At 49.2% G+C, this 22,132-nt stretch overlaps 2 protein-coding genes across 14 annotated transcripts in view; both read right to left on the reverse strand.

Annotated features, from left to right (window-relative positions):
- Positions 1–2,027: 2,027 nt before the first annotated feature.
- Positions 2,028–5,598, reverse strand: ARTN (artemin). Of its 5 annotated transcripts, none has more exons than XM_081308763.1 (5): positions 5,287–5,598; positions 4,918–5,071; positions 3,507–3,633; positions 2,994–3,132; positions 2,028–2,921 (listed from the first exon to the last, which is right to left on the reverse strand). In XM_081308763.1, exons 3-5 carry the CDS (start codon positions 3,564–3,566, stop codon positions 2,440–2,442), a joined length of 681 nt encoding a protein of 226 aa, XP_081164889.1. In that variant the 5' UTR covers positions 3,567–3,633; positions 4,918–5,071; positions 5,287–5,598; the 3' UTR covers positions 2,028–2,439. The 5 variants fall into 5 exon arrangements, with proteins under 5 accessions (XP_081164889.1, XP_081164890.1, XP_081164888.1 ...); XM_081308764.1 differs by having other exon boundaries at positions 4,918–5,117; XM_081308762.1 differs by having other exon boundaries at positions 3,507–3,568; positions 4,918–5,598.
- A 2,442-nt stretch (positions 5,599–8,040) lies between these two features.
- ST3GAL3 (ST3 beta-galactoside alpha-2,3-sialyltransferase 3) overlaps positions 8,041–22,132 on the reverse strand; it is a 196,250-nt gene continuing 182,158 nt past the window's right edge. For 8 of the 9 annotated variants that reach the window (XM_081307246.1, XM_081307247.1, XM_081307245.1 and 5 more), the window contains 3 exons: positions 14,150–14,296; positions 13,792–13,938; positions 8,041–9,063 (listed from right to left, as the gene is read on the reverse strand). In XM_081307246.1, coding sequence (XP_081163372.1) covers positions 8,974–9,063; positions 13,792–13,938; positions 14,150–14,296 — 384 coding nt within the window. In that variant the 3' untranslated portion in view covers positions 8,041–8,973. Of the gene's footprint in view, positions 9,064–13,791; positions 13,939–14,149; positions 14,297–14,739; positions 14,797–22,132 lie in introns of those variants that run through there. The other variant, XM_081307248.1, reaches the window with a different exon arrangement.

Raw genomic sequence — 22,132 nt, forward strand, 5'->3', positions numbered from 1 at the left:
AAGGACTTCACAACTCCAAAAATAGGTTGAGACCCACACAGCTTCTCCTAAATCTTTTCTGATCACTCAACTTTCTCTCTAACCTCTCCTTATCAAGATGAGACTTCAGTCAGCTAGTCCACACATACTGCATCACAGGGATCTTTAGCCAGGAATAAAATGGCAATCCCTGGATAGGAAAGGAGGAAAGTCATTGGCAAGGGCATCTTCCAGACCAGGCAACTGCAGACAGCGGGAGTAAGTAGAACCTGGAACTATGCATTCTGGATGAAATGAACATAGACAGGAGTTTGAGGTATTCTCTGAGCTGGAAAAAACTGTCATTTCAAAGCTGCCTATTATTTGTTGTCTTGCAAGAGGTGATAACTTGATATTCCTTTTTTGGAGACCATGCCCTAATTTTGGGAAAATCAATCATTGGGCAATGTATTTTTGCAAATGTGAAACAGAGACCAAAATAAAAAATGGAGATACCAGAGCCATGAAATTGACAGGATATTCTCAATATTCCCACCCAGCCTTCTAAATACTGTATGATATGGATACATTTTCTGTGGGGTGTGTTTGTGGAAACTGAGGATCCTGAATCAGTTTAGAGGCAGAGATAGGGACCAAATGGATATTTGAGAGCAAAAAAGCACCAAAGTTTTGGTGCATAGAACTGGGGCAGAAGGAGAGACAGGCACAGTTTACCTCCTTGACCCAGAATAGGCCCTGCTTTCAGAGCTCTTGTGGCTCCTCACAAGCCTGGGTGAAGTAGCTTCTTGCCAAAGCAGGCAGGCACATGGGAAGAAATTTGTCAAGTGTTAAATGCCTGGGATCCCACCCCAACCCTGTCTCACTCATAAGGTGCTCTCATGGACCCCTGGTCACCATCTCTGCACTGATGGTTCTCAAACCTACCAATTCAGACCTCCATCCTCAGGTCTAGATCAACAAGCATATCCCCCCTGCTTCCTGACAACTCCTCTGGATGTCCCATAGTCCCTTAGATGTATCATCCTTTCCAACTCCATATCCCTGTCTTATTTCCAAAGAAGGCAAATCATATAGGTCACCCCCAAATAAATACCTAGGACTTAGGAATCAGTTTTAAAGGACATGCAGAAAGAGAATTACATTGACCTTTTGGAGATGATTTAAGGACAATGTGAGAGGCCAGGGACAGCACTAATGTTCCTTCCAGATAAATGTGTATACCTCTTAGTTTCCTGTTCTTTTTTTATATCAGTTGCCAAATTGAATTTAAATAATTATGTATGTTATTGAGTATTTATTGTCTGTCTATCCTTAGTGTCTACTCAGAAGCTGACATATAATTGGTGCTTAGTAAATATTTGTTGGCTGAATAAATGAATACCCCTCATTCAACAAACAAAATGCAGGTCCCTCTGAGGCTCCTCAGGTCTTTCCTACATTCATGTTTGTGAAGTTCTGTGCTTCATTCTCCCAAAGCAGCACCCCAGTGCACCCTCTTCCCACCTTCGACATTTTTTTTCATATATTTTCTTGCCTTGGACTGTTTCATGGAATGAAGGCAGTGAGCTCCCCAGACTGGACCTTCTGCAAGGAGAGGTAGATTATGCACCTGTCAGGGTACCTTCAAGATCGTTTCCTGGATGGTAGATACTGATTAGTGACAGTGGGCCAGGGCAATGTATGGTTTTCTGTCTTTACCCACTAAGCTAGGACCTCAAGAGTACCATCAGTACGGGACGGGGCTTTCTCCTTAAAAGGCTCTGTAGCTTCTTTTCCTACAGGTAACCCAGGCTCCAAATGCTAGAGACTGTGGAGGGGGTGTGAGCTGGCCTGTGAATGCACCTTGGCCACCCACTCTGCCCAGGGCTCCATGTCTTCTACCTCAGAGCTGCTGGGCAGAGGCAAGCAGTTGGCCAAGCCCGTGATTGCTGAGTGAAGTGTGTGAGTGGGAAGGTCAGGACACACCTCCATCTTACCTCTTCTACTAATCCCCCCATTTCCCAGGAAAGGATCTGACAAATTACCAGAGTAAATAAATAAGTTAGAAATAATAAATAGGGGTTCAGTGCCCAGGAGTGAGTTCAAGGCCAACTCCAACACAGGTGCATTCAGTCATGCAACTGCAATGTGACTCCTCCAAATTCTGCCCCACCTGGGCCATTTCTGGAGTCTCTAGAGGAGGAGGTCCCAAGACTTCTGCCTGGCCAGTGCCAGTGTGTGAGAAGTGGTTCCTAATGTTTCCATGGCTGAAGTCTCTGGTGTCCATATAAACCCCTTGAGGCTGCTGGTGAATAGTTCCTCCATTTCTCCAGAGCCAATGTTTGTTATCTCTGATGGGCCTTGGCAACTCAACTCTGAGGTCTCCATCTCTGGCTGAGGCCCTGGCTAATGGGGCCCAGCAGGCAGGTCTGAGGCATCAAGATGTAGGAGTAAGGATGTGCAAAGCCTTGGAGAGATCCCTCAGCCTAGGCAGCCACAGGCAGTGGCTGAGAGGTGGTCCACGGTCCTCCAGGTGCTGTTGACGTCCATGAAAGAGACTGCCTCATAGCGAGTAGGCCGGCAGCAGGGCTGGCTGACTGGCCGGGAGCCGGGGGGCGGCTTCAGGGCCCCAGTGTCCAGCAGGCTGGCCAGGCTAAGGTCATGCGGGGTGCGAGCGCGGCGACAGGAGCCGCTGCAGAAACGGAAACGCACCAGTTCATCAGATCTGTGGCCCAGACCGAGAGCATGAACCGGCACCAGCTGCGAACGCAGGCGGCAGCTCCGCGTGCCCGTGGCCCCCGTGCGGCTGCCCCGGATCCCAGCACGCGCCGCGCGGACACCGCGGGGCGCAGCAGGCGGGGACACGGGCGGGGGTGGGGGCGCGGGCGGCGGGGGTACCGGTTGGGGAGGCTGTGGCTGTGTCCGCCGGGCTCTTCCGCCGCACAAACGGGCCGTGAGTTGCCCTGGAAGGAGATAATGTCACACACTCCCAGGCCAGCCTCGCCCCTGCCCCGCCCCTTCACGCTCTCACCTACCCGGGAGGTGGCGGGTGGGCGGCGCCAGGACTGGCGCGGGGTCTTCGCGGGTGGTCGAACTGTGAGGCTTGGGGTCCAGGGAGGCCTCCGTGACGCTACTCAGCAGGACCAGAGCGGTCAAGGTCGGCCACAGGGCGGGCTGCGCAGAGGTGGAAATGGAGCCTCAGGAAGGAAGAGGGCGCCCTGGTGGGCTGCGGTGGGGTGAGCCCAAGGAGGGGCTGCCTTGGGCTGAGATCGGAGAGGGGGTTGGGTTCCTAGTTGTTGGCGGGAAGTCTGGAAGGGCTTAGGTTCAAGACCTAATGGGTTCCAAGCTTTTGAGAGCTCATGGGAGGAATCGCCTGAGTGCATTGAGCATCCAGAGAAGTCCTGTTCCTTAACTCACATGCCTGGTTCCTCCCTGCCTGACCATTTTCCCTCCTAAATCTGGTCTCAGCCCACGCCAAACCCTTCTCTTCCTCCCCAGTCAAGCCACCCTTCCTCAAAACCAGCTGAGAGTGCCTGTGGGTCACTCACCTGCCACTTAGGCCAGGAGCAGTGGGGCAGTGAGGTAGGGCCTCCAAGTCCAAGTTCCATCTCTATCAACACCAGGAGCTCCCATCAGCCTTTGATGACCTGTTCCCCCACCCTTTTTGTGAGGCAGCTTGCATATTGAGAGATGAGTTATCTTTTAAGGAGGTCATCCTTCCACCTGAGTTTCTCCAAGCTACAGGGGACTTGGGTAGCTGGACTCAATCCAGGAAAAGTAGCTGCATTGAGAACCTTACTATGTGTTAGGTGCTTTGCAACTATTTCCTCTTTCACAACTCCATGAAGTAAATAAATGATTTAATTCCCTTTTTCCAGATGAGCAAACAAGGCTCAGAGAGACTCAGAGATTGCCTAAGGTCATAAGGGTAGACCCAGACAACCGTGGGGAGAGGGGTCCTGTTTTCCCAACTTTCCTGTTCTGTGTTGTGGGGCTGGAGCTGCCAAGACTGACTGGAGAAGATAGCAGTAGCTGGCCATCCCTGGTCCCACAGACAGCTTTCACCCATGCCACAGGGGAGGAATCTGAGACCTGGAGAAGAATTAGAGTGGCTGCTGGTCACTCAAGAGTTATATGATGACAGTGAGGCCCAGTGAGGCCTGTGCTGCCCACCAGGACCAGCACCACTGCACCTTGTTCCTCTGTAATATGTGTTCTGGACCCAGAGACATGCGTTTTCTTTTCTGTCCACAGATGTCCCTTACCAGCAGAAGGTGGAGGCTGATGGGCCCTCTGAAAACACAGGGCTTGGGCCATGGCTTCCTATGACCACCAGGGGGCAGAGTCTGCCAAGTCTGCAGACTTGAAGGGGAGGTGGGCTTTTATATATTCTTTCTGCACTTAGGTCTGAGTCACTCCCAGGAGGACCAGGCTAGGCTGGCCTTCATAGCAGGCTGATCTCAGACCTGAGCCACCCTGAGAGCTTGCCCATGTCTGTCTCCTCTTGTGGATCTGGTAGCCTGGCCTTGCTCCTAGAAGTTTCCCCCATGAGCCATCATCCTTCCTGGTCCCAGCTAGTCTTCCTAAGCCCCCACTGACTAGCACTCTCAAATGCCTCTCTGGGAACCCAGAACTTTCATGGGCCCTCATTAGCCAGCCTCCTCTTGGATCGGGCTGTCACTTACCTCCCCCTAGGACTCAGAATGCCTACACATCTGTGGAACAGATCTCCTCAGGCATTCCTACAGGGCCAGGCGTTGGCTTATCGGGCTAACTGAATTCAGAGTCCTCAAGACCAGGCCACTGTTATCACCATGGAGCAAAAAGCTTAGGGGCCTCTGCACTAGGGGGAGCCCAGGAGCAGGACACTTGCTTGATGGCAGCTCAAGTCCCCTCTCTCTCTCCCGGGTCACTTGATCCTGAGCCCTTGCCACCCGCTTCCATCATCCCACTACTCACCATGGGTGGGGGTCCTGCACCGTTTTCTTCTAGGCACCTTTCTTGGGTCCAGTGCTGGACTTGCCCCCGCAGCTCAAACCGCTCATACCCAGAGCTGTGCACCTGGCAGCACTTCTTTTAGCCAAAAGTGCGGCCTTGGCAGCCAGTCTGTGCCCTGTAGCGGCAGCGGGAGCCTCACATTACAGCAGGACTAGCGCAGTCTAACAAGGGACAAGAGGGACTGGAGGGGCTGGAAGAAGCAGAGAGCTGCTCCGAGGGCCCAGGAGAGGGAGGATGCCAGAAAAGTGAAGGCTGCCTTGCCCCTGCCCCCAGCCCCTGGAGTGTCCATCCAGGACTGGGACCAGGATACGGGCAAGCGGTTTGGCTTACCTCGGGTGCCGGGTTCCCAACCCCAGTCACAGCCAGGGCTGGGACCCGAGGGACTTGCTGCTGGCGGAGCCCGCGGGCCGTGTCTGGGGGCCGAGCCCAACTCCATCCCTCAGCAGCCTCCTGCCCGCCGCCGTCCGGTGTCAAATTCCAGCCCCAGCGTCACCGGATCCCGGGGTGGGGCCCAGAGCGCCCCCGCCCCGCCCCACCTTTCAGGGCTCACCTGGCCGCTCCACCCGTCGGATCCGGTCCCCACTGGCTCCCCTGGGTCCCCCGAGATGGGGGGTAGACGCTGGGAGAGGACCCTCGGATGCAGAATAGAGAACGCGGGCACCGGGGAGGCGCGGAAACTGAGTTCGGAGTTTGTAGACTCGCGAAGTAGGGAGCTGGGAGGACTGGCCGAGGGCGGGAGAGAGCCAGCAAGGGCGGGGAGGGAGGGACAGGCTGGTCCCTGCCTTGGCCGCGGCCTTTGAGTGTGTAGACGTGGGGGTCCCGGCAGGTTGTCCTGCCGCGCCTGGGACCCTCAGATAGTTTCTCTCTTAATGGACGGGTCGACAGCCTCAGATGACAAGGCTCCGCGCTGAACTTCCAAGGTCTGAGTCGACTACACCCACCGCTCACCTCCTGAATTACCTGGGGCTTAGGGGAGCAGCTCGTGTAACATCCAAGTCACTTGTCAGAGACAGTGGAAGTGGGAAGGAGGGCTTAAGGGGAAGGTCACAGAAGAGGAACATGTGGGCTGGAGCTTGAAGTAGGAGCTGGAGGGTGGCATTTCAGATGCCTAATTATGGCAGTTTGGTAGGTGGGCTGGGGATTCCGTTAAGTAACATGGCTGGAAAGGTAATACTAAGGAATCTGGCCTTTTAGCCCCAAGATGCTGGAGACCATCAAAGGGTTCTGAGCAGAATGGTGTGGTCAGAGATGCATTTTGATGCATGTCTCTAGAGTTGTAGTGTGGTAGATAGTTTGGAGACAGGGAAGATGGAGGAGAGGTGAGATAGTCAGGAGACTGCTGGGCAGAGGATGAGGCCTGAGCAGGGAGTCTAGGGCTGCCTGGTCACAATCCTCCACACACCCCCATGAAAATTCAGTGGGTACTTGATTGGATGGGGTGACCAGTTAGGAAGGACAGAGGTGTGCCTTTAGCTTTGGTCTGGGTGACTTAGTGGAGAGCATACACTGTGGGAAATGAGGCTCCCTGGGAGATGGGCTGGTTAGGGGCAGGAGCTCATGAGTTCAGTGTTGAACATGTTGAGTTGGAAGGGCCGGTGGATGTTTCCTAGTGTAAATGTTCAGAAAGCAGAATTTGTGAGGGGAGCTTGGTTGGCAAGGACAACATGAAAATTGTTGACCAACTGACATACAACTGGAAGCTGTGGGTGCAGATGAGTGCTCAGGGAGCGTGTATGAACCAGCTGCATCCAGTTACGCATCAGAATCACTGGGGATCTTTTTTTTTTTTTTTTAAGAGAGAGTGAGGAGAGAGAATTTTTAATATTTATTTTTTAGTTCTTGGCGGACACAACATCTTTGTTTGTATGTGGTGCTGAGGATCGAACCGGGCCACACGCATGCCAGGCGAGAGCGCTACCGCTTGAGCCACATCCCCAGCCCCCCACTGGGGATCTTTAAGAACTACCACATCCGGGCCCCACCCTGATCTGAATCAGTCACCAGGTCTCAGGGTGGGCAGTTTTCCAGATCTGCACAGGTGATTCGATGCATATCCAGGGCTCAGAACCACAGCTTTTGTGAGGGAGTCTTGTGTGGTGCTGGGGACAACAGACTGCTGAGAAAGTCTGCTGCTGGGAGCTGTTGGAAGTGGCTGGGGAGGACAGCCATTCCCATGAAGCTGTAGAAAGGAGGCCAAGTGGTGAGCAGTTTGACCTGTTCCCTCCCATAACTTGTTGGCCAGGGGCAGCTTTTCTGGGGCTTTTTCAGCCAGGACCATACTTTGGGGCAAGCAGCTTAGTCCCTGTACAACTCTTGAGTGGGTGCCATCCAAGCTGGAACTGTGCATTGGAGTTGGGCATCACAGAGGCCCTGTTTTCAGCAGAGTATGAAGGGCATTTCTGGGTTTGACTGCCCCTCAGTCAGGGCCTCGCTTCCCCTCAGTTGAGGAGGGCTATGTCTGGGAATAGACTTCTGCAGTAAGGAGGGCATGTGGGAAGTCATATTCCTTGGGGTGGCCAAGACTGTCCTCAGGGGGTCACAGTGGGAGGGCCTGGGGCTCCCTGGACTCTTGGAGTAGGCAGGAGAGGTGCAGGAAGCTCCTTCCACATGGCCTCAAGGGTGGGTATGTTTGTCCTTCCCAGGCCTGCTGGGAGAGATGGATCCGATTCGAGGGCTCTATATTCGAGGTGGAGGGTGTTCTTTCTGAAGTTCCCCAAGGGATGTTTAGAACTGGGCTGTGTGTCCCCTGTTCTGTGTGAGAAGGGGGGGCTGGATGGAGATCATGCCTGTGTGCTAACTTTGGGGTCAAGACATTCTTTCCAGAGCCAAGAAAGAGCCAAGCCAGGGTGTCAAGCGATGGTCTGTGGGCCTCTCCAGGCCAGGGGCTACCACTGGTCTTTCTCTCATATGGTAAGACCCCAGAGGTTCCTAGATAGCCACCTGGGTCCTGCACAGGACATGAGAAGTGCAGGGATCTGATGCTCTGTGGGCTGGAGAGAAGGCCCTTGGATTTAGTAGAGTGGCTGGAGCCTTGGGTTCCTGTTTCTTCCAGGAAAATTGGAAAAAGAAAAAAAGGAGGCCAGGTTCAGGGAAGATCTTTATTGCTTCCATGAGGGCTGCCTAGGATGGCTGTCGCGGCCTAGGTAAAGTCCTTGGGCCTCACTTCCCTTTGGTCCAGGCTAAAGGCAGAACCCAAGGACTTAGCAGTCTCATTGTGGAAACCCAGAACACCTGCCAAGTGGGTCAGTGCAGGCCGGGGTGGTGTCCCGTGGATCAGGTGTGGCTGGGGAGGACAGCCATTCCCATTAAGCTGGGCTGGGCCTCCTGAGCTTTCGAGTTCTAGTTCTCTCGGCTCTAGCCCAGGGCTGTCCTGTTGGCTCCGAAGGGATGGCTCCAGGGTTTCCCTGCAGGACAGCTGGGGGCTGGTGAGTGGGAATACCCCTTCTTCTCCCCAAGAAAGGCCAAACAGTGTGGTGAGCTGGAGGGGACTGGCATGAGATGCTGCCCACCTCCCTATGGTCCTGGAGTGCAGCACAGACTGGTCACTGCATTCCTACCCTCCAGGGAGCTAACTGGTACCACTGCTTGATGGGCCCTCTAGTGGGCCTCTTCCTGCACAGCAAGTGGACCAAATAATCTCCAACCTTATTTAAAAATAAATTATCCCCCCCTCCCCCCTGCCCAAATTCACAAAATGATAATACACCAAACACTGATTGGAGAAACAATTCTGGCAGCAGCCGTGCTGCCTAATGTCCCACCTCCTGCATGCTGGGCCTGCTGGGCACAGCCAGTGGCCTCCTGGCCCTCTGGCTTCACGGACCCAGGCTGAGAGAGGCTGAGTGCTGGTCTCTGTGGCTGGCTTCCGAACAGGCACAGCTCTGGCTACTTCACCAAGGCCTCACTGCCCCTGGGGCCTCTTGGCACTGTCCTTCTCTGGGTCTGAGGACTCCTGCACAGGTGGCTGCTACTTGCTCTGATAGCACCTAGGCCTACGTGGCCGAGTGCTGGGCCCACTCAGATGCCACTGCTTAGGTCAGTGATGACATGCGCTTTCACCAATTTCTTCAGGAACTCCTTCTCCCTCTGGATGTTGTGTGTCCAAGACTAGAAGAAAAGAGATGGAGAAGTGATGAAATAGACTGCTCAAGGGGCTGCTCTCTACGGTCCCTACCCTCTGAAGCTCTGTGACTAGAAATCTAAGGCAGAGACTTATCGTCCACGGTGCCTACAAGACCACGATGACTCTGCTGCAGTGTGCCTTAACTTGTCCCTCTTCCCAAAACTCAAAGAAAACAACCTTTGCATCCCACCTTCTTCATTCCTTCAGAACCCGCCCTTGACTTCTCCCAAGTCTGGGTGGTGTAAGCTTCCCAGTCTCCTCCTCAGTTCTGAAGGAAGGACCTGTTTCCTCAGACTCCATCCCACCCAGCTAGTCTGGAAGCACCTAGGTTCTATACACCCTGAGGGCAGGCAGGTGAGTCACTGAAGTCCAAGAGCAAGGGGGTGGAGTCACTCTGGCCTGATGGAATTCACTCTCCAGGCCTGGGGATGCTGGTGAAATCCTGCCTCCCTGAGCACAGGAGCCAGGGAGCCTGAGGAGCAGAGCCTAACTTTAAAAAACAAAAAATTTAATTGACAAATAATAATTACATATATATTTATATTTATTTATGGGGTAAAATATGATGTTGTGCTATACATATATACTGTACAATGATTAAGTCAAGCTAATTAATATACCTATCACCTCATACTTTAAAAATATTTTTTAGTTGTAGGCAGACACAATACCTTTATTTATTTATTTATTCTTGTGTGTGCTGAGGATTGAACCCAGTGCCTCACAAATGCTAGGCAAGCGCTCTACCACTGAGCCACAACTCTAGCCACTCATACTTTGTGATAAGAACAATTGACTAGTATTAATAATTTTTTAATATATAGCTCTATATCTATCTAATTATATTTTTGTAGTATGAGGGACTGAACCTAGGAACATCACCTCTGAGCCACATCCCCCAGACATTGTTTTTAGTACTGGGGATTGAACCCACAGGTGCTTGACCATTGAGCCACTTTTATTTTTTACTTTGAGACAGGGTCTCACCAAGTAGCTTAGGGCCTTGCTAAGGTGCTGAGGTTGGTCTTGAACTTGTGATCCTCTTGCCTCAGCTTTCCAAGTCGCTCTGTGTGCACCATGGTGTCTCACTAGAAGAGGCTATTTTTTGTTGTTGTTGTTGTTAATGTGGAAATTACAAGGAAGATGCAGCCTTTCAGGGTTTCCTGAATAGGGCTCTTCCCCATCCCCAGGACTCTTATCAGGAAGCTTGAATGACCAAGTCCCTCTAAGAATGAAAAAACTGATTGAATAAATGAAGGAATGAATGTCAATCCTGGCTTTTACCCAACTGTAGCTTTTGTCAACACTGAGCTTCACCACACCTATACTCACAGATAGTATTTACTGGTGCTAAGAATTTAGGGCTCTGTCAGCCCTTATTCTGGTCCAGTCAACCATCTCCAACCTTCTAAATCTTCTAAATCTGAAACTCGGGCAGTTATCAGCAGAATTCCCTATATCCCTTGGCTCTGAACTTCTTTCTACTTGAGGGCAGGGAATGCTAGGCACAGAATAAGTGCTCAATAAACACATTGGTTGAATGGAATTTAAATTTTATAGGCAAGAAAACAGGTTCAGAAGAATGGCAGGGTCAGGATTCAAGCACATGTAGAAACTTACAAAACTACTTATTCCACCTCCATCTCCTGGGGAGAAATAACCAATTGATGGGTCAGTTTCAAGAGCACCCACTAGGAGTCACTGAGGGGTAACAGGTCACCAGAGGACTGAATATTTGATGACACTAAGAAATCATTGTCAACTATTTTAGGCATAATAACAATTAAAAATAATTACTCTTTCAGAGTAACCCAATGAAGTATTTATGGCCAGAAAGATCTGCTGAGACCTGTCCAAGTCATCAATGGGATTGGGAGCACGAAAGGAAGGACAGATGAAACAATGGCCATGCGTGGGTAACTGATACATGGGAGCTAAGTATATTATTCTCTATGCTTATGTTTGACAATTTTCTTTTTTTTATATAGTAGTCATTGCCAATATTTTATTTTTATTCATGGATTATAACTATACATAATGGTAGGATTCATTATGTCATATTTGTACATGCACATGATTTGATTAATTTCATTCTCTAGATGATTTCTTTTCATAATGAAAAAGTGAACACAAAAGTCTGCCCTGGGTGTAGCTCTCAGACCAGGTGATGCTCTTCTCTCTGGTGCTCTTTTGCTAACTCCCTCTTCTTTGTAGAGAAGTTAGGAAGCCCTGGAGCTCTGCACTGCTGTGGAAGGATTCTGGACACAGATGCTCAACTACTGTACAACCCACCTTCTCAGTAGGGTCTCCTGCAGCTAGCTGCTTTTCCTACCTTTAAAAAAAAATTCTGAGGAATATTTTATTTTTTGTGGTGCTGGAGATCCAGGGCCTCATGTGTATCAGGCAAGCACTCTATCACTGAGCTACGCCTCCAGCCCTCTACCTTTGTCTTTGGCTCCTCTTACCGAGCTACTGGTGTCCAGGTGGCTATTCTATCTACCTGTGCTTCTTCCTTGCTCTCCTCTCTCTGGGCAATCACTACTGCCCTCCTTATATCTGAGCGAGCAGTTGTTCTTACTGCTCACAGTCTTTTTCCAGCCCAGATTCTTTGCTGTGTACAGGACTCCAACAGGAACTGCTTCACCCTGCAGCTACTGCTCAGCCTCTCCCCACCCCGTCTCTTCTACATCCTGACAGCACTTACCACGTGCAACTCCTGCAGTCTCTACCCACTATTCATTTTCTCACTACCTTTGGTGATGTTCTCACTGCAGCTAGTATCCTCTCCTAACTGGTACTTCCAGAGGCCACTTCCCACAGGAATAGTATCCTTATAAGAGACTCAGGGGGACTCCTACACTCTCCACCACGCATGAGCACAGTGAGATGACAGTCATCTGTGTCAGGAAGTGGGTCCTCACCAGACACCGAATCTGCCAGCACCCCGATCTTGAACCTCCAGCCTCCAAGACTATAAGAAATAAATTTCTGATTTCTAAAAGCTACATACTCTAGTATTCTGGAATAGCAGCCTGAATAGACAAGACAGAACCAAAAACCTAATACAAAACAGATGGTAACTGAAGCCATGGATGGGGATGTAAATCTGGACAACACGTACAGTGAGAAGATTGTCTGAGATGGAGCCTTAGCTAAAGTTGATTCTTGCTGGGTAGACCAAAACTTAAGATGTGAGAAAGAGAATGAGAGAAGGGTAAGTGAAATAGGAAGAACACTAGAAATTACTGACTCAGAAACCTAAGCAGCAAAGAGTGGTCAACACATCATCATCATCATCGTAAGTGTTTTTGTGCTGGTTGTGGTGGTATATGCCTGTAATCCCAGCTACGTGGAAGGCTGAGGCAGGAGGATTGTCAAGTTCAAGCCAGTCAATGCAATTTAGTGAGACCCTTTCTCAAAATAAAATAACAAGTGTTGGGGTGTAGCTCAGTGGCAGAGTGTCCCTGGGTTCAATATTCAGTACTGCTGGGGTGGGGGGGAAGTGTTCCTGAGAGATCATGATTTGGCAGTCTTGACATAGGTCACCTTCAGGAGACGTGTGTTAGGTGGGGGCAAAGGGCTGAATGGGAGTGAGGAGTGCAACGGGGATGCTCCAGTGGGAGCTCTGGCTTTCTCCCTGTAGGGAGGGTTGTAGGAACCTGTGGAGTGGAGCGCCAGCACAGTGTGTGTGTGTGGGGGGCGTTGGAGAGGGGCAGGTAAAGACACTGATGGGCAGGAAATAGAGTTGGCAGAGTCATGGAGATATGAATCTGCACAGATAAGAGATTTCTTCCAACCACCCTCCATCAACCAGATGTAAGGGCAGAGAAGCTGCTCAGGGCACTGGCCTGAGATTTCCAGGTTCAGGCTGGGGTCAGTGGAAGGCGGGTTGTAGAAGCTAAGGTGGAGAAGAGGGTTCAGATTTTCCACATGGGATCTTCGCTGTGATGCCAGGAGAGGCCAAGAGTCTAGGAGAGCTGGAACCTACCTGTACATGTGGATTTCCCGGGGAAATTCTGGGTAATAAAGGGTGTCCATGTTTGGTCACAGGGAAGGATAGAAGAGGTACAGGGGCCCTTCCTGAGACTGAGGGGCAATGTTTTTTTTTTTTTTTAATTTTTTTTTAAAGAGAGAGGGAGAGAGAGAGGGAGAGAGAGAGAGAGAATATTTTTAATATTTATTTTTTAGTATTCGGCGGACACAACATCTTTGTTTGTATGTGGTGCTGAGGATCGAACCCGGGCCGCATGCATGCCAGGTGAGCGCGTTACTGCTTGAGCCACATTCCCAGCCCGAGGGGCAATGTTTATTTGTGGGTTGTACGAGAGGCAAGTGAGCCCTCTGGGAAAAGACAGGGATCGCGGAGGAGGCCCATTTGACCTGGTGCCAACTAATGTACTATGGGTGGGGGTACAGCAAGGAGGGGCAAAGTAGAAGACAAGGGAAGGGAGGGCCCCATGGAGGGAGAGAGTTCAGGGAAAAGCCTGAGGAAGAGGCTGGGTTCAGGGGACAGGAACAAGTAGAATGTTGGTGGTCAGAGGCCTACATGAAGTGGACCTCGGTGCTTCTGCTTAGCTGAGGGTAGGCAGGGCTTTCCTGGGGAGCTCTGGGCAGCTGGCTTGTCACTTTACCACTCATTTACATGCATCAGAGTCTGTCCTCTGTGCTGAAAGCCCCCCTCCCTTGGCTCTACCCTGTACCCAGCCCCGAACCTCTTTGATGGCTGCCATGCGCACGGTCTCATAGTAGTGCAGGGGCGCGTTGGGTGTGCTCATGTCGTAGCCAAAGCCTGCAACTGCCACCTCATCACAGCCATGTAGTGCCATGGTCACTGCCACACTGCCAAGGGTTGGGATGTTCTGGAGAATGGGAGAGGAGGCATATGGAACTCAACCTTGGGGCTGAGACCACAGATAGGCTCTATGGAGCTAACTGCGCTCCACTGCCAAGAGCCCTCTTCCCTGAAGACTACCTCCCAGGGCCACTGCCACCCACCCTATCATCTACTCCTTTCTTCCCAAGGACCCTCTGGCCCAATTCTCCCTCCTCCCAGGGGCCCAGGAGCCTCACCCCCCTGCCCATCAGGCCGTTGTTGAAGGGTAGTCCGATGAGGGTGAAGGCAGCCTCTTGGATGAAATACGGGTTGAGGATGCGGATCTCAGGTGGCTCCTTGGGCACTCGAGTGGCCACCGATTTCCAGAAGCCATCCGATGCACTCTGTGGACACAATGCAAGGGGTCATGAGCTGGGTGTACAGGTAATGATGGGTCTGGGTGAGTGGCAGGGACCCAAGTGTGTAGATAAATGAGAAATGAGTTGGGGGTGAGGTGTAGAAGGGCAACTTGGGGCCTGCGGTATAAACCAGCTGATTTAGGAAGGCCTTGGCATGTGGCAGGGACGTGAGATGTGTGATAGAAACATGGTAAGTGAGGGGGAAGGGTGAGCATGTGGTGGGGCCTGGGTGTGTAATGAAGGACAGGAAGTGAGCTGTGGGGCAGGGCATGGGGTACAGGACACTCTCAGAGGACAATGCTCTGGCCTGAGGGGGTCCTTGGGCCAATAGGAAGAGCTGTGGTCCAGCTGTCCCGCCTGCCTGAGGCAGCAGCTGAGGGGCCCTCCGGATCCTGCCCTCTCCCTCCTATCTGCTCTGCTGAGCTTGCCTCCTTTCCCTTCTGCTGTCTCTCCTGGCTCCCTCAGTCACCTGTGCTAAAGTGAACCTGAAAAATAAAGACAGAGCGTGAGCTGGCATAGAACAGCAGAACAGTACGTAAACCCCAGTTCTGCCACGGACTAGAGTTGGGTGACTTCAGCCTCATTAGCAAGAGTTCATTCCTCCCTCATGGACCACGGTCCCGTAACAGCAAGGCATCACCTCTAAGCCTGACACCTGTGTCTATTTCAAGGCCACAACCACCCACCTGCTTTTTTTTTTTTTTTTTTTGGCAGTGCTGGGATGGAACCCAGGAGCTCACACATTACTAGGCAAGTGCTCGACCACTGAACCACATCCCCAACCCAACCTCTCCCCCCCCCCTTTTTTTTTGTGGTGCTGGGGATTGAATCCAGGGCCTTGCGCATGCAAGGCAAGCACTCTACCAATTGAACTATATCCCCAGTCCCCAACCTCTTCTCTTTAACCCTTTCCCTTTCACCCAAATACAGGGAGACCTCTGATTCCCACAGCCTTTCTTGGTCTAGACCCCAAAGTAAATCACTTCAACTCGTTTTGTGAAGTCCCTCAGTACCTTGTCCCTTGTCCTTCTACTGCCCATACTGGGAAACACTGACCTTGGCATCACTCTTAACTTCCTTTTTCTACCCTTACAACTGGGTGTCTGAGTACTGCTGGAGGAAGACCCAACCAGCCCCAGAGCCAGGGGCATTACTGTGGGCTCCAATGTAACTTATTACCAGCCAGTTTACTTGCCTAAAACAAAACAAAACAAAACAAACAAACAAAACGAATAAAATCAACAAGACTTAGAATAAATAATTTAATGCACCAAGAGGAAACAACCCCCAGGTATAAAACAAAAAGAGACCTCATTTGCAATCATAACAAAAAAATCAAAAACTGAGTGGTAAATCTCAGAAATCTGACAGAATTATAGAAAGAAAACTATGATCCTTTATTGAGACATAAATGGTTGACTTGAAAGAAAGGGAGACAAACCGTATTCCTGGAGGGAAGGCTGAACACCACCAACAGGAGGCCAGCTCTTCCCAGACACAGGCTGAACACAATTCTAAGAACAATCTCAAAAGGGTTTTGGAAATTTACCCAAAGGATTCTAAAAACCTATCCAAGAGAATTAAAAGGGAAAAGTAATGCTTCTCACCATTTATAAATGAGGTATTAGGGTATATTATGGATTTGTTCATGTTACAACACTAACATACGTATAAGAATTAAGACACAGATTACTGAACAGAACAGCATCAACACACGTACAGGTTTTTTTTTTAAATATTTTTTAGTTGTTGATGAACCTTTTTATTTTATTAATTTATGTGTGGTACTGAGAATCGAACCCAGTGCCTCATGCATGCTAGGTAAGCACGTTACCACTGAGCCACAACCCCAGCCCATGTATAGGTTTTGATAAAGAAAGTGCCACCATCTGTGGAACAAGTGATATGCAAAGATTTGCATTTGGGAAAAAGATTAATTTACCTTCTCTTCTCTCACATCATACACAAAATAACTAAATGTTAAAAAAGCAAAAAAAGGGCTGGGGTTGCGGCTCATTGGTAGAGTGCTCGCCTGGTATACATGAGGTACTGGGTTCGATCCTCAATATCATATAAATATAAAGATATTGTGTCTACCCAAAACTAAAAAATAAATATTAAAAAAAAGCAAAGAGGGTTGGAGTGGTAGAGTGCTTAACTTGCATGCATGAAGCACTGGGTTCGATCCTCAGCACCACACAAAAATCAATAAAGATATTGTATCCATTTACAACTAAAAAAAAAAAAAGGCTGTTAAAAAAGTAAACAAAATAAAAATTTAAAAAAAAGGAAAAGAAAAACCAGATGTATACTTTAGCACTGAACTTTCCAAACATTAATGCAATAAAGAAGAAAAGATTTGAACTTTATATATTTCAAGTGCTTTGGTACATCAAAAATATAATAAGCAGTCTGGGGATGTGGCTTAGTGGTAGAACATTTGCCTAGCATGACTGAGCCCTGGGTTCCATCCCCAGCACTGCAAAAACAAACATACAAATAAGCAAGCAAAGTTAAAAATTAAGAGGAAGATAAAAAGTGGGAAAAGATTTGTCACAAATAATAAAAAATTTGTATTTTAAAAACTCACAAAAATTCAATAAGATCCCACAAAAATGGATTAAAAGATACAAAAAAGTTAATAAACATGAAAAAAAATTGACTCAGTAGTGATGAGGAAATGCACATTAAAATAACTGGATAATTTTTGACCCACTAAATGTCTATGCATGCATGTATATGTGCATCTATACAGGTTTCACAGCACGAGTGGTTGGACGCTGAGGCCCAACTCTCCTATGCTGCCACAGGAGTAAAGTTTGGCACAGCCTTTCCATAAAAAGCAATCTGACAACATGTATTATATCAAAGGCTTCAAAGGTTTTGAAGATGTTCAATACCTTATGACCCCCAAATTACCCTTCTAAGATGGGAATGGTGAAGACCTTTGTAAAAGTCAGTTTATTATAGTGTCATTTATAAAAGTGAAAAATCAAGAAAAAACTCTTAACAAAGTTAAGAGGTTTTGTTGATATACTTATATCATGGAATGTCACAGACATTAAAATTATTTTGTTACACAGATGTACACAACTTACGTAACCAGCCTTCTGTTGTTGGACATCTGAATTGTCTCATGTCCCCAAATCTATTCCTCCTCCTGTATCCCCCTTTCCTCCGCTGTCCTTCTACCTCCCAAACCAGAAACCTGGGAACCAACTTCAGATTCTCCCCCACTCTCTGGCACATCTGTCTACTGGTCTCTAGTTCTATCATCTTAGAATCTCACTGTTCCCTGCCCTGCTCCCAAAGCCACTGCTCCCACCTCAGGTTCAGGTCTCGTCTTTCTCCCATCTGCACTGTTGTAATCACTGCTCAGTATTCCAACTAGAAAAATACCTCAGTAGAGTGTTGGGAACATAAATGGTACGCAATAAGTAACTGTTGAATTCCATTCTCTTTTCAACACATACCTAATGAGTCCCCAAAGTGGACTACCTCCTGAACTCTCCTTCCACTCTGCCCAAGTGATCTAATTACAAATGGGATCACATAACTCTGCCCACAGGAAGCCCTGTCTGCCCCTGGTTTCAGTCTAAGCCTCTCTGAACTATCCTTAGCTAATTCTTGCCTCGGGGCTTCTGCTGCTCCCTGTATCTTTCACCTTCCCCCCTCTCCCACATGACCCACCCTACCCTCTTCCATCCTCTCCCTCAACTCTTTCCTGACCCCCTGCATCACATGGTAGAACTGACCTCTAACCTTCAAGAGGTGATAAAATATAGACCTGCAGTCCTGGTGTTCAGCTGCAGCTCTGGGCACTTGCTGTGTGGATCCCAGGCAAGTGACACATGGTTTCCTTGTGGGTAAAGCAGGGGTACTATCAGTGTTTACCTTGTGAGCTGCAGTGGGAATTAAGTGATATAGTTCAGGGCGAGCACACATCAGTAGTGTGCTGCGACCCTGTGCCACAGGGCAGGGCTCCCAGTCTGATTAATTTCTGTAGCCCAGGATCCAGCCTACCTGGGCAGCAGAGAGTGGTGAAATGAGATAGGGTAGTCACAGCAGCCAGTGGCCCCTGCTGGCCTCTTCTGTGGCGGCCCCTTCAGTGGACAGCTGCTCCAGCCATTCCCTCCTCCTGTCTCCCACTTCTGTGGCCAATTTCTTTCCTCTGGCAGATACTTTCTGTCCTCCATGAGTCAGATCAGCTCAGAGGAGAGGCTGTGGGGCAAACTTCTCAGCCTCGACCCATCAGACTGAATGAACAGATGCCAGTTCATGTAGCTCCCATGTCCCTTCTGTCTCTGGGAGAGGGTGTGTAAGGGAGGTAAAAGGAGGGATAGCAGGACCCAGCAGGAATAGGGAGGTGGAGAAATGACAAGACTGTAGGTAGAACTCTGGGCGCCCCAGGGGTGGGACAGCTCCGTACTGGCAGGAACAACAGGTGTCAGCCCGAGTCAAGTGTAGCATATCCCTGTCCCTGGAGGCCCCAACAGTTCCCACCTGGAGCTCCTGTCTGTGCTTGCCCCATCCCCTACCCACAACACACACCAAAGAGGAGGAAGGAGAAAGCATAGGGGTCATTCAGAAGGGCATGAGACCCAGGAGCGGGCACACTGGGGGTGTGAGACTAGAGGCTGGTTTAGCAGAAATCTCTTCACCTTTCATCCGCTTCACAGGTACAAATGAAGCAACATGTTCAAGGTCACACAGCCTCCAAGTAGCTGAGCCCAGATTCAAATCTGAGAGTTCTGGCTCCAGAATGGCTGTTCTTTCTGCCACACCATTTATATCACTGCTGTTCCCACTTCAGGAAGTCTGGGGTTTGAAACTGAAGATAAATGAGACCTTCCTTTTGCCTTATGAGAGCTCTACAGTGAGTCAGGGGCTTCTTGGTGACCTATTTTCTGGAGGGGACTGCCAGGACACACATTCATAGCTGATGAGAATCTGAGCTGAATTCAACTCTAGAACCCAGTTCTTTTCATGACATGACACCCTCCCCGACACAGTCCTCTTGGACTTTCCCATGGGCTAAAGCCCCATATTTAATCACTATGCAAAACTGTAAGAAATTACCTTATTATCTCAAATCCCTTTAAGAATCTGAAAAAAGCTTCAGTGGGGAAGGGCGAGCTACAGCCTCTCTTCCCACCTTTAATATTTCCGGGAGGAGAAATGACTAATTTGACTGCTTAGATTTGAGGATATCAAGTGTGTTGTATTTCCTGGTAGTAAATGAGAAGTCTCTTACACACATACACAGCTCCTCCCGACTCACTGCTTCTCTGCAACAGTGGGTAAACTGAGGCCAGGCTTGTCTCCTGGAAGCCTGACCTCTCTCTGCCCCTGCCCGCTACATGCCCATGCTTTGTAGTTCATAGCACCCTGGGGCTGGAAGTCAGCACTAGCTGAGGATGGTGTTGGGATCCTGGGGGAGGGAGTCATGTGCTTAGGGCTGGAGCCCAATGACCCCCATTAGAGAACAGGGACCTGACACACTTGAGTGCTTCTTCTCTTCCTTCCCATCAGTCATGGTCCTGAGGTAGAAGAGCTTCCTCAGGAATCTCAGGGAAAGGAGGAACAGTAAGACCAAGATGTGATTTGTACATTTATTTGTTTCTCTTGGCCATAAAAATATTGGGTACCAACCAAACCTCATACATCTCTCCTAAAAACAAAACAAAACAAAAAAAATCTATGACTCATCTTCTCAAAACAACAAACAAACAAAAAGTACCCCAGCACTGACACGTGGCCTTCTGCAGGCAACTGCACAGGCTCTTCAGTGTGTAAAACTGGGGCTCACACCCGATTCCACATCTCTGTGACCTGGGGCACATCACGTCATCTCCTTAAGCCTCAAGTTCCTCTTGCATAAAACAGGGATGACAAGACCTACTTCCTAAAGAGCTGAGAGGATTAAATGAGATGCTGTGTTTTACAGCATCTGGCACAGTGACTGGTATACAGTGAAAGCTTAATAAATCTTACTTATTATGACTGAGTATTGCAGAAGCCAAGAGATTCAAGGGCAGGGTGTGGCTGGCAATGTCAGCTACCACAAAAAAGGCCAGCACTCCTCCACACCTGTGCACATCCTGGTTTTTGAGTGGGAAACCAGATTTCTCCTCTGGCTTCTGCAGGTAGATGTTGGGTGCTGGAGGCCTGCTTGTTGCTGGTGACATTGCCAAGTCTGCCACCAGCACACAGTCCTATCCCATGAAGCCTGTACCTGCAAGGTTCAAATTTGGCTGTGGCCTCTCACAGTACATTTCTCTGCCTCATGGGACACAATTCAGGGAGGCCTCTCAGGCCAGTCAATGCTGTACCTCTCCTTGAGGCCAGCTGTGGGCTACATTCCTTGCTGAATCCCTCCTCCTCCAGGAATGTGCCTGCCACAGTCAAGTCTGGGCCCAGCTCCCGTCTGTGGAGCTCCTGCTGATGCAACCTGTTCTGCTCTTGTCAGAACAGCCAGAAGCAAGGGGGAAGAGATATGGGAAGAAAGCACCTTCCTGCCAGGAAGGAGGATGCAGTTTCCCTGCCCCCTTAAGGCAGAGGTCTGGGGGTTAAGATTTCCATGGGCTGCCTTTCTGCAGCCAAGAGTAGGGCAGATGTGTCTACTCCTGCTCCCTGCTGCTACTGCCTGGGGACAGGACACCAACTCTCATAGAGTCACTCTAACAGCTACACCTTGCCTATTTTCAATCCATTCACTTCCCGAGTCTGATCTTGATACTTTCAGGTTTTAAAATCTTCAGCGGCTCCTGCTATCCTCTGAAACAGCTTGTGATGACAGCTAAAAGTGAAGGTCTTGGGTTTGAACCCTGATACCCAAACTACTCACTCTGCCAAGGGATAGGTTCTCTAAGCTTTCTAGGTCTCATTATCCTCATCTAGAGAATAAAGATAATAATGAGTTCCTGCTTTTTTAAAAAAATATTTTTTAGTTGTAGATGGACACAATGCTTTATTTTGTTTATTTATTTTATTGTGGTGCTGAGGATTGAACCCAGGGCCTCACACATACTAGGCAAGTGCTCTACCACTGAGCTACAATCCCAGCCCCGAGTTCCTGCTTATAGTGTTTTTGTGTCATGACACAAAAAGTCATGCATACATGTTTGGCTCGAAGTCAGATCTTCTCAGCTTCTGCTATTAGTTGTCATCAAGATAAAGTACAAGTTTCCTGATGTGACTGTGGTTTAACAGACCCTCCAGTCTCATTTCAGTCTCTGCCACCCTGTCTATGCAGGTCCACCCCTAACATTTGTGGGGTCAGGAACAAAATTACAAATGAACTTAGACATGCTACTTGTCTAAAATTTAGAAGTGATAAATCAAATTGTAAAGCTGTTACAGCACTCCTGGGACTTAGGGGTGAGCATGGTTTTGGATTCTGTCCTCAGGAGGATGGAACTGGACTTGATACTATTAGAAAAAGGAATATGGAAGTCTCTAGGACCTGGTAATGGTCTTATACCAGTGCATGGGCCTGGGGTGGGGATTTTCTTCTTGGCCTCATATGTGCCTCTTCTCTCTATAGCAAAGGGTGTGATGGAGGAGGGTCAGAGTGCGGCTGGGGCAGATGCCTCCTGCCCAGGTCTAATGGTAGTACCACCCATGCCACATCTATTATACTGAATTATTAGAATAATGACTTTTAAAATCATCTCCTCCCCTTGCTTCCCAGCACCACAATAAAATAAATAAACAAAATAATAAACAAATTTTTTGGTACTGGGGAGTGAATCCAGGGGCACTTAACCACTGAGACATATTTCCAGCACTTTTTTTGCATTTTATTTAGAGACAGGATCT

This window comes from Spermophilus citellus (assembly GCF_964194105.1).
Source record: "Spermophilus citellus genome assembly, chromosome: 9".
NCBI classification, from domain to species: Eukaryota; Metazoa; Chordata; class Mammalia; order Rodentia; family Sciuridae; genus Spermophilus; species Spermophilus citellus.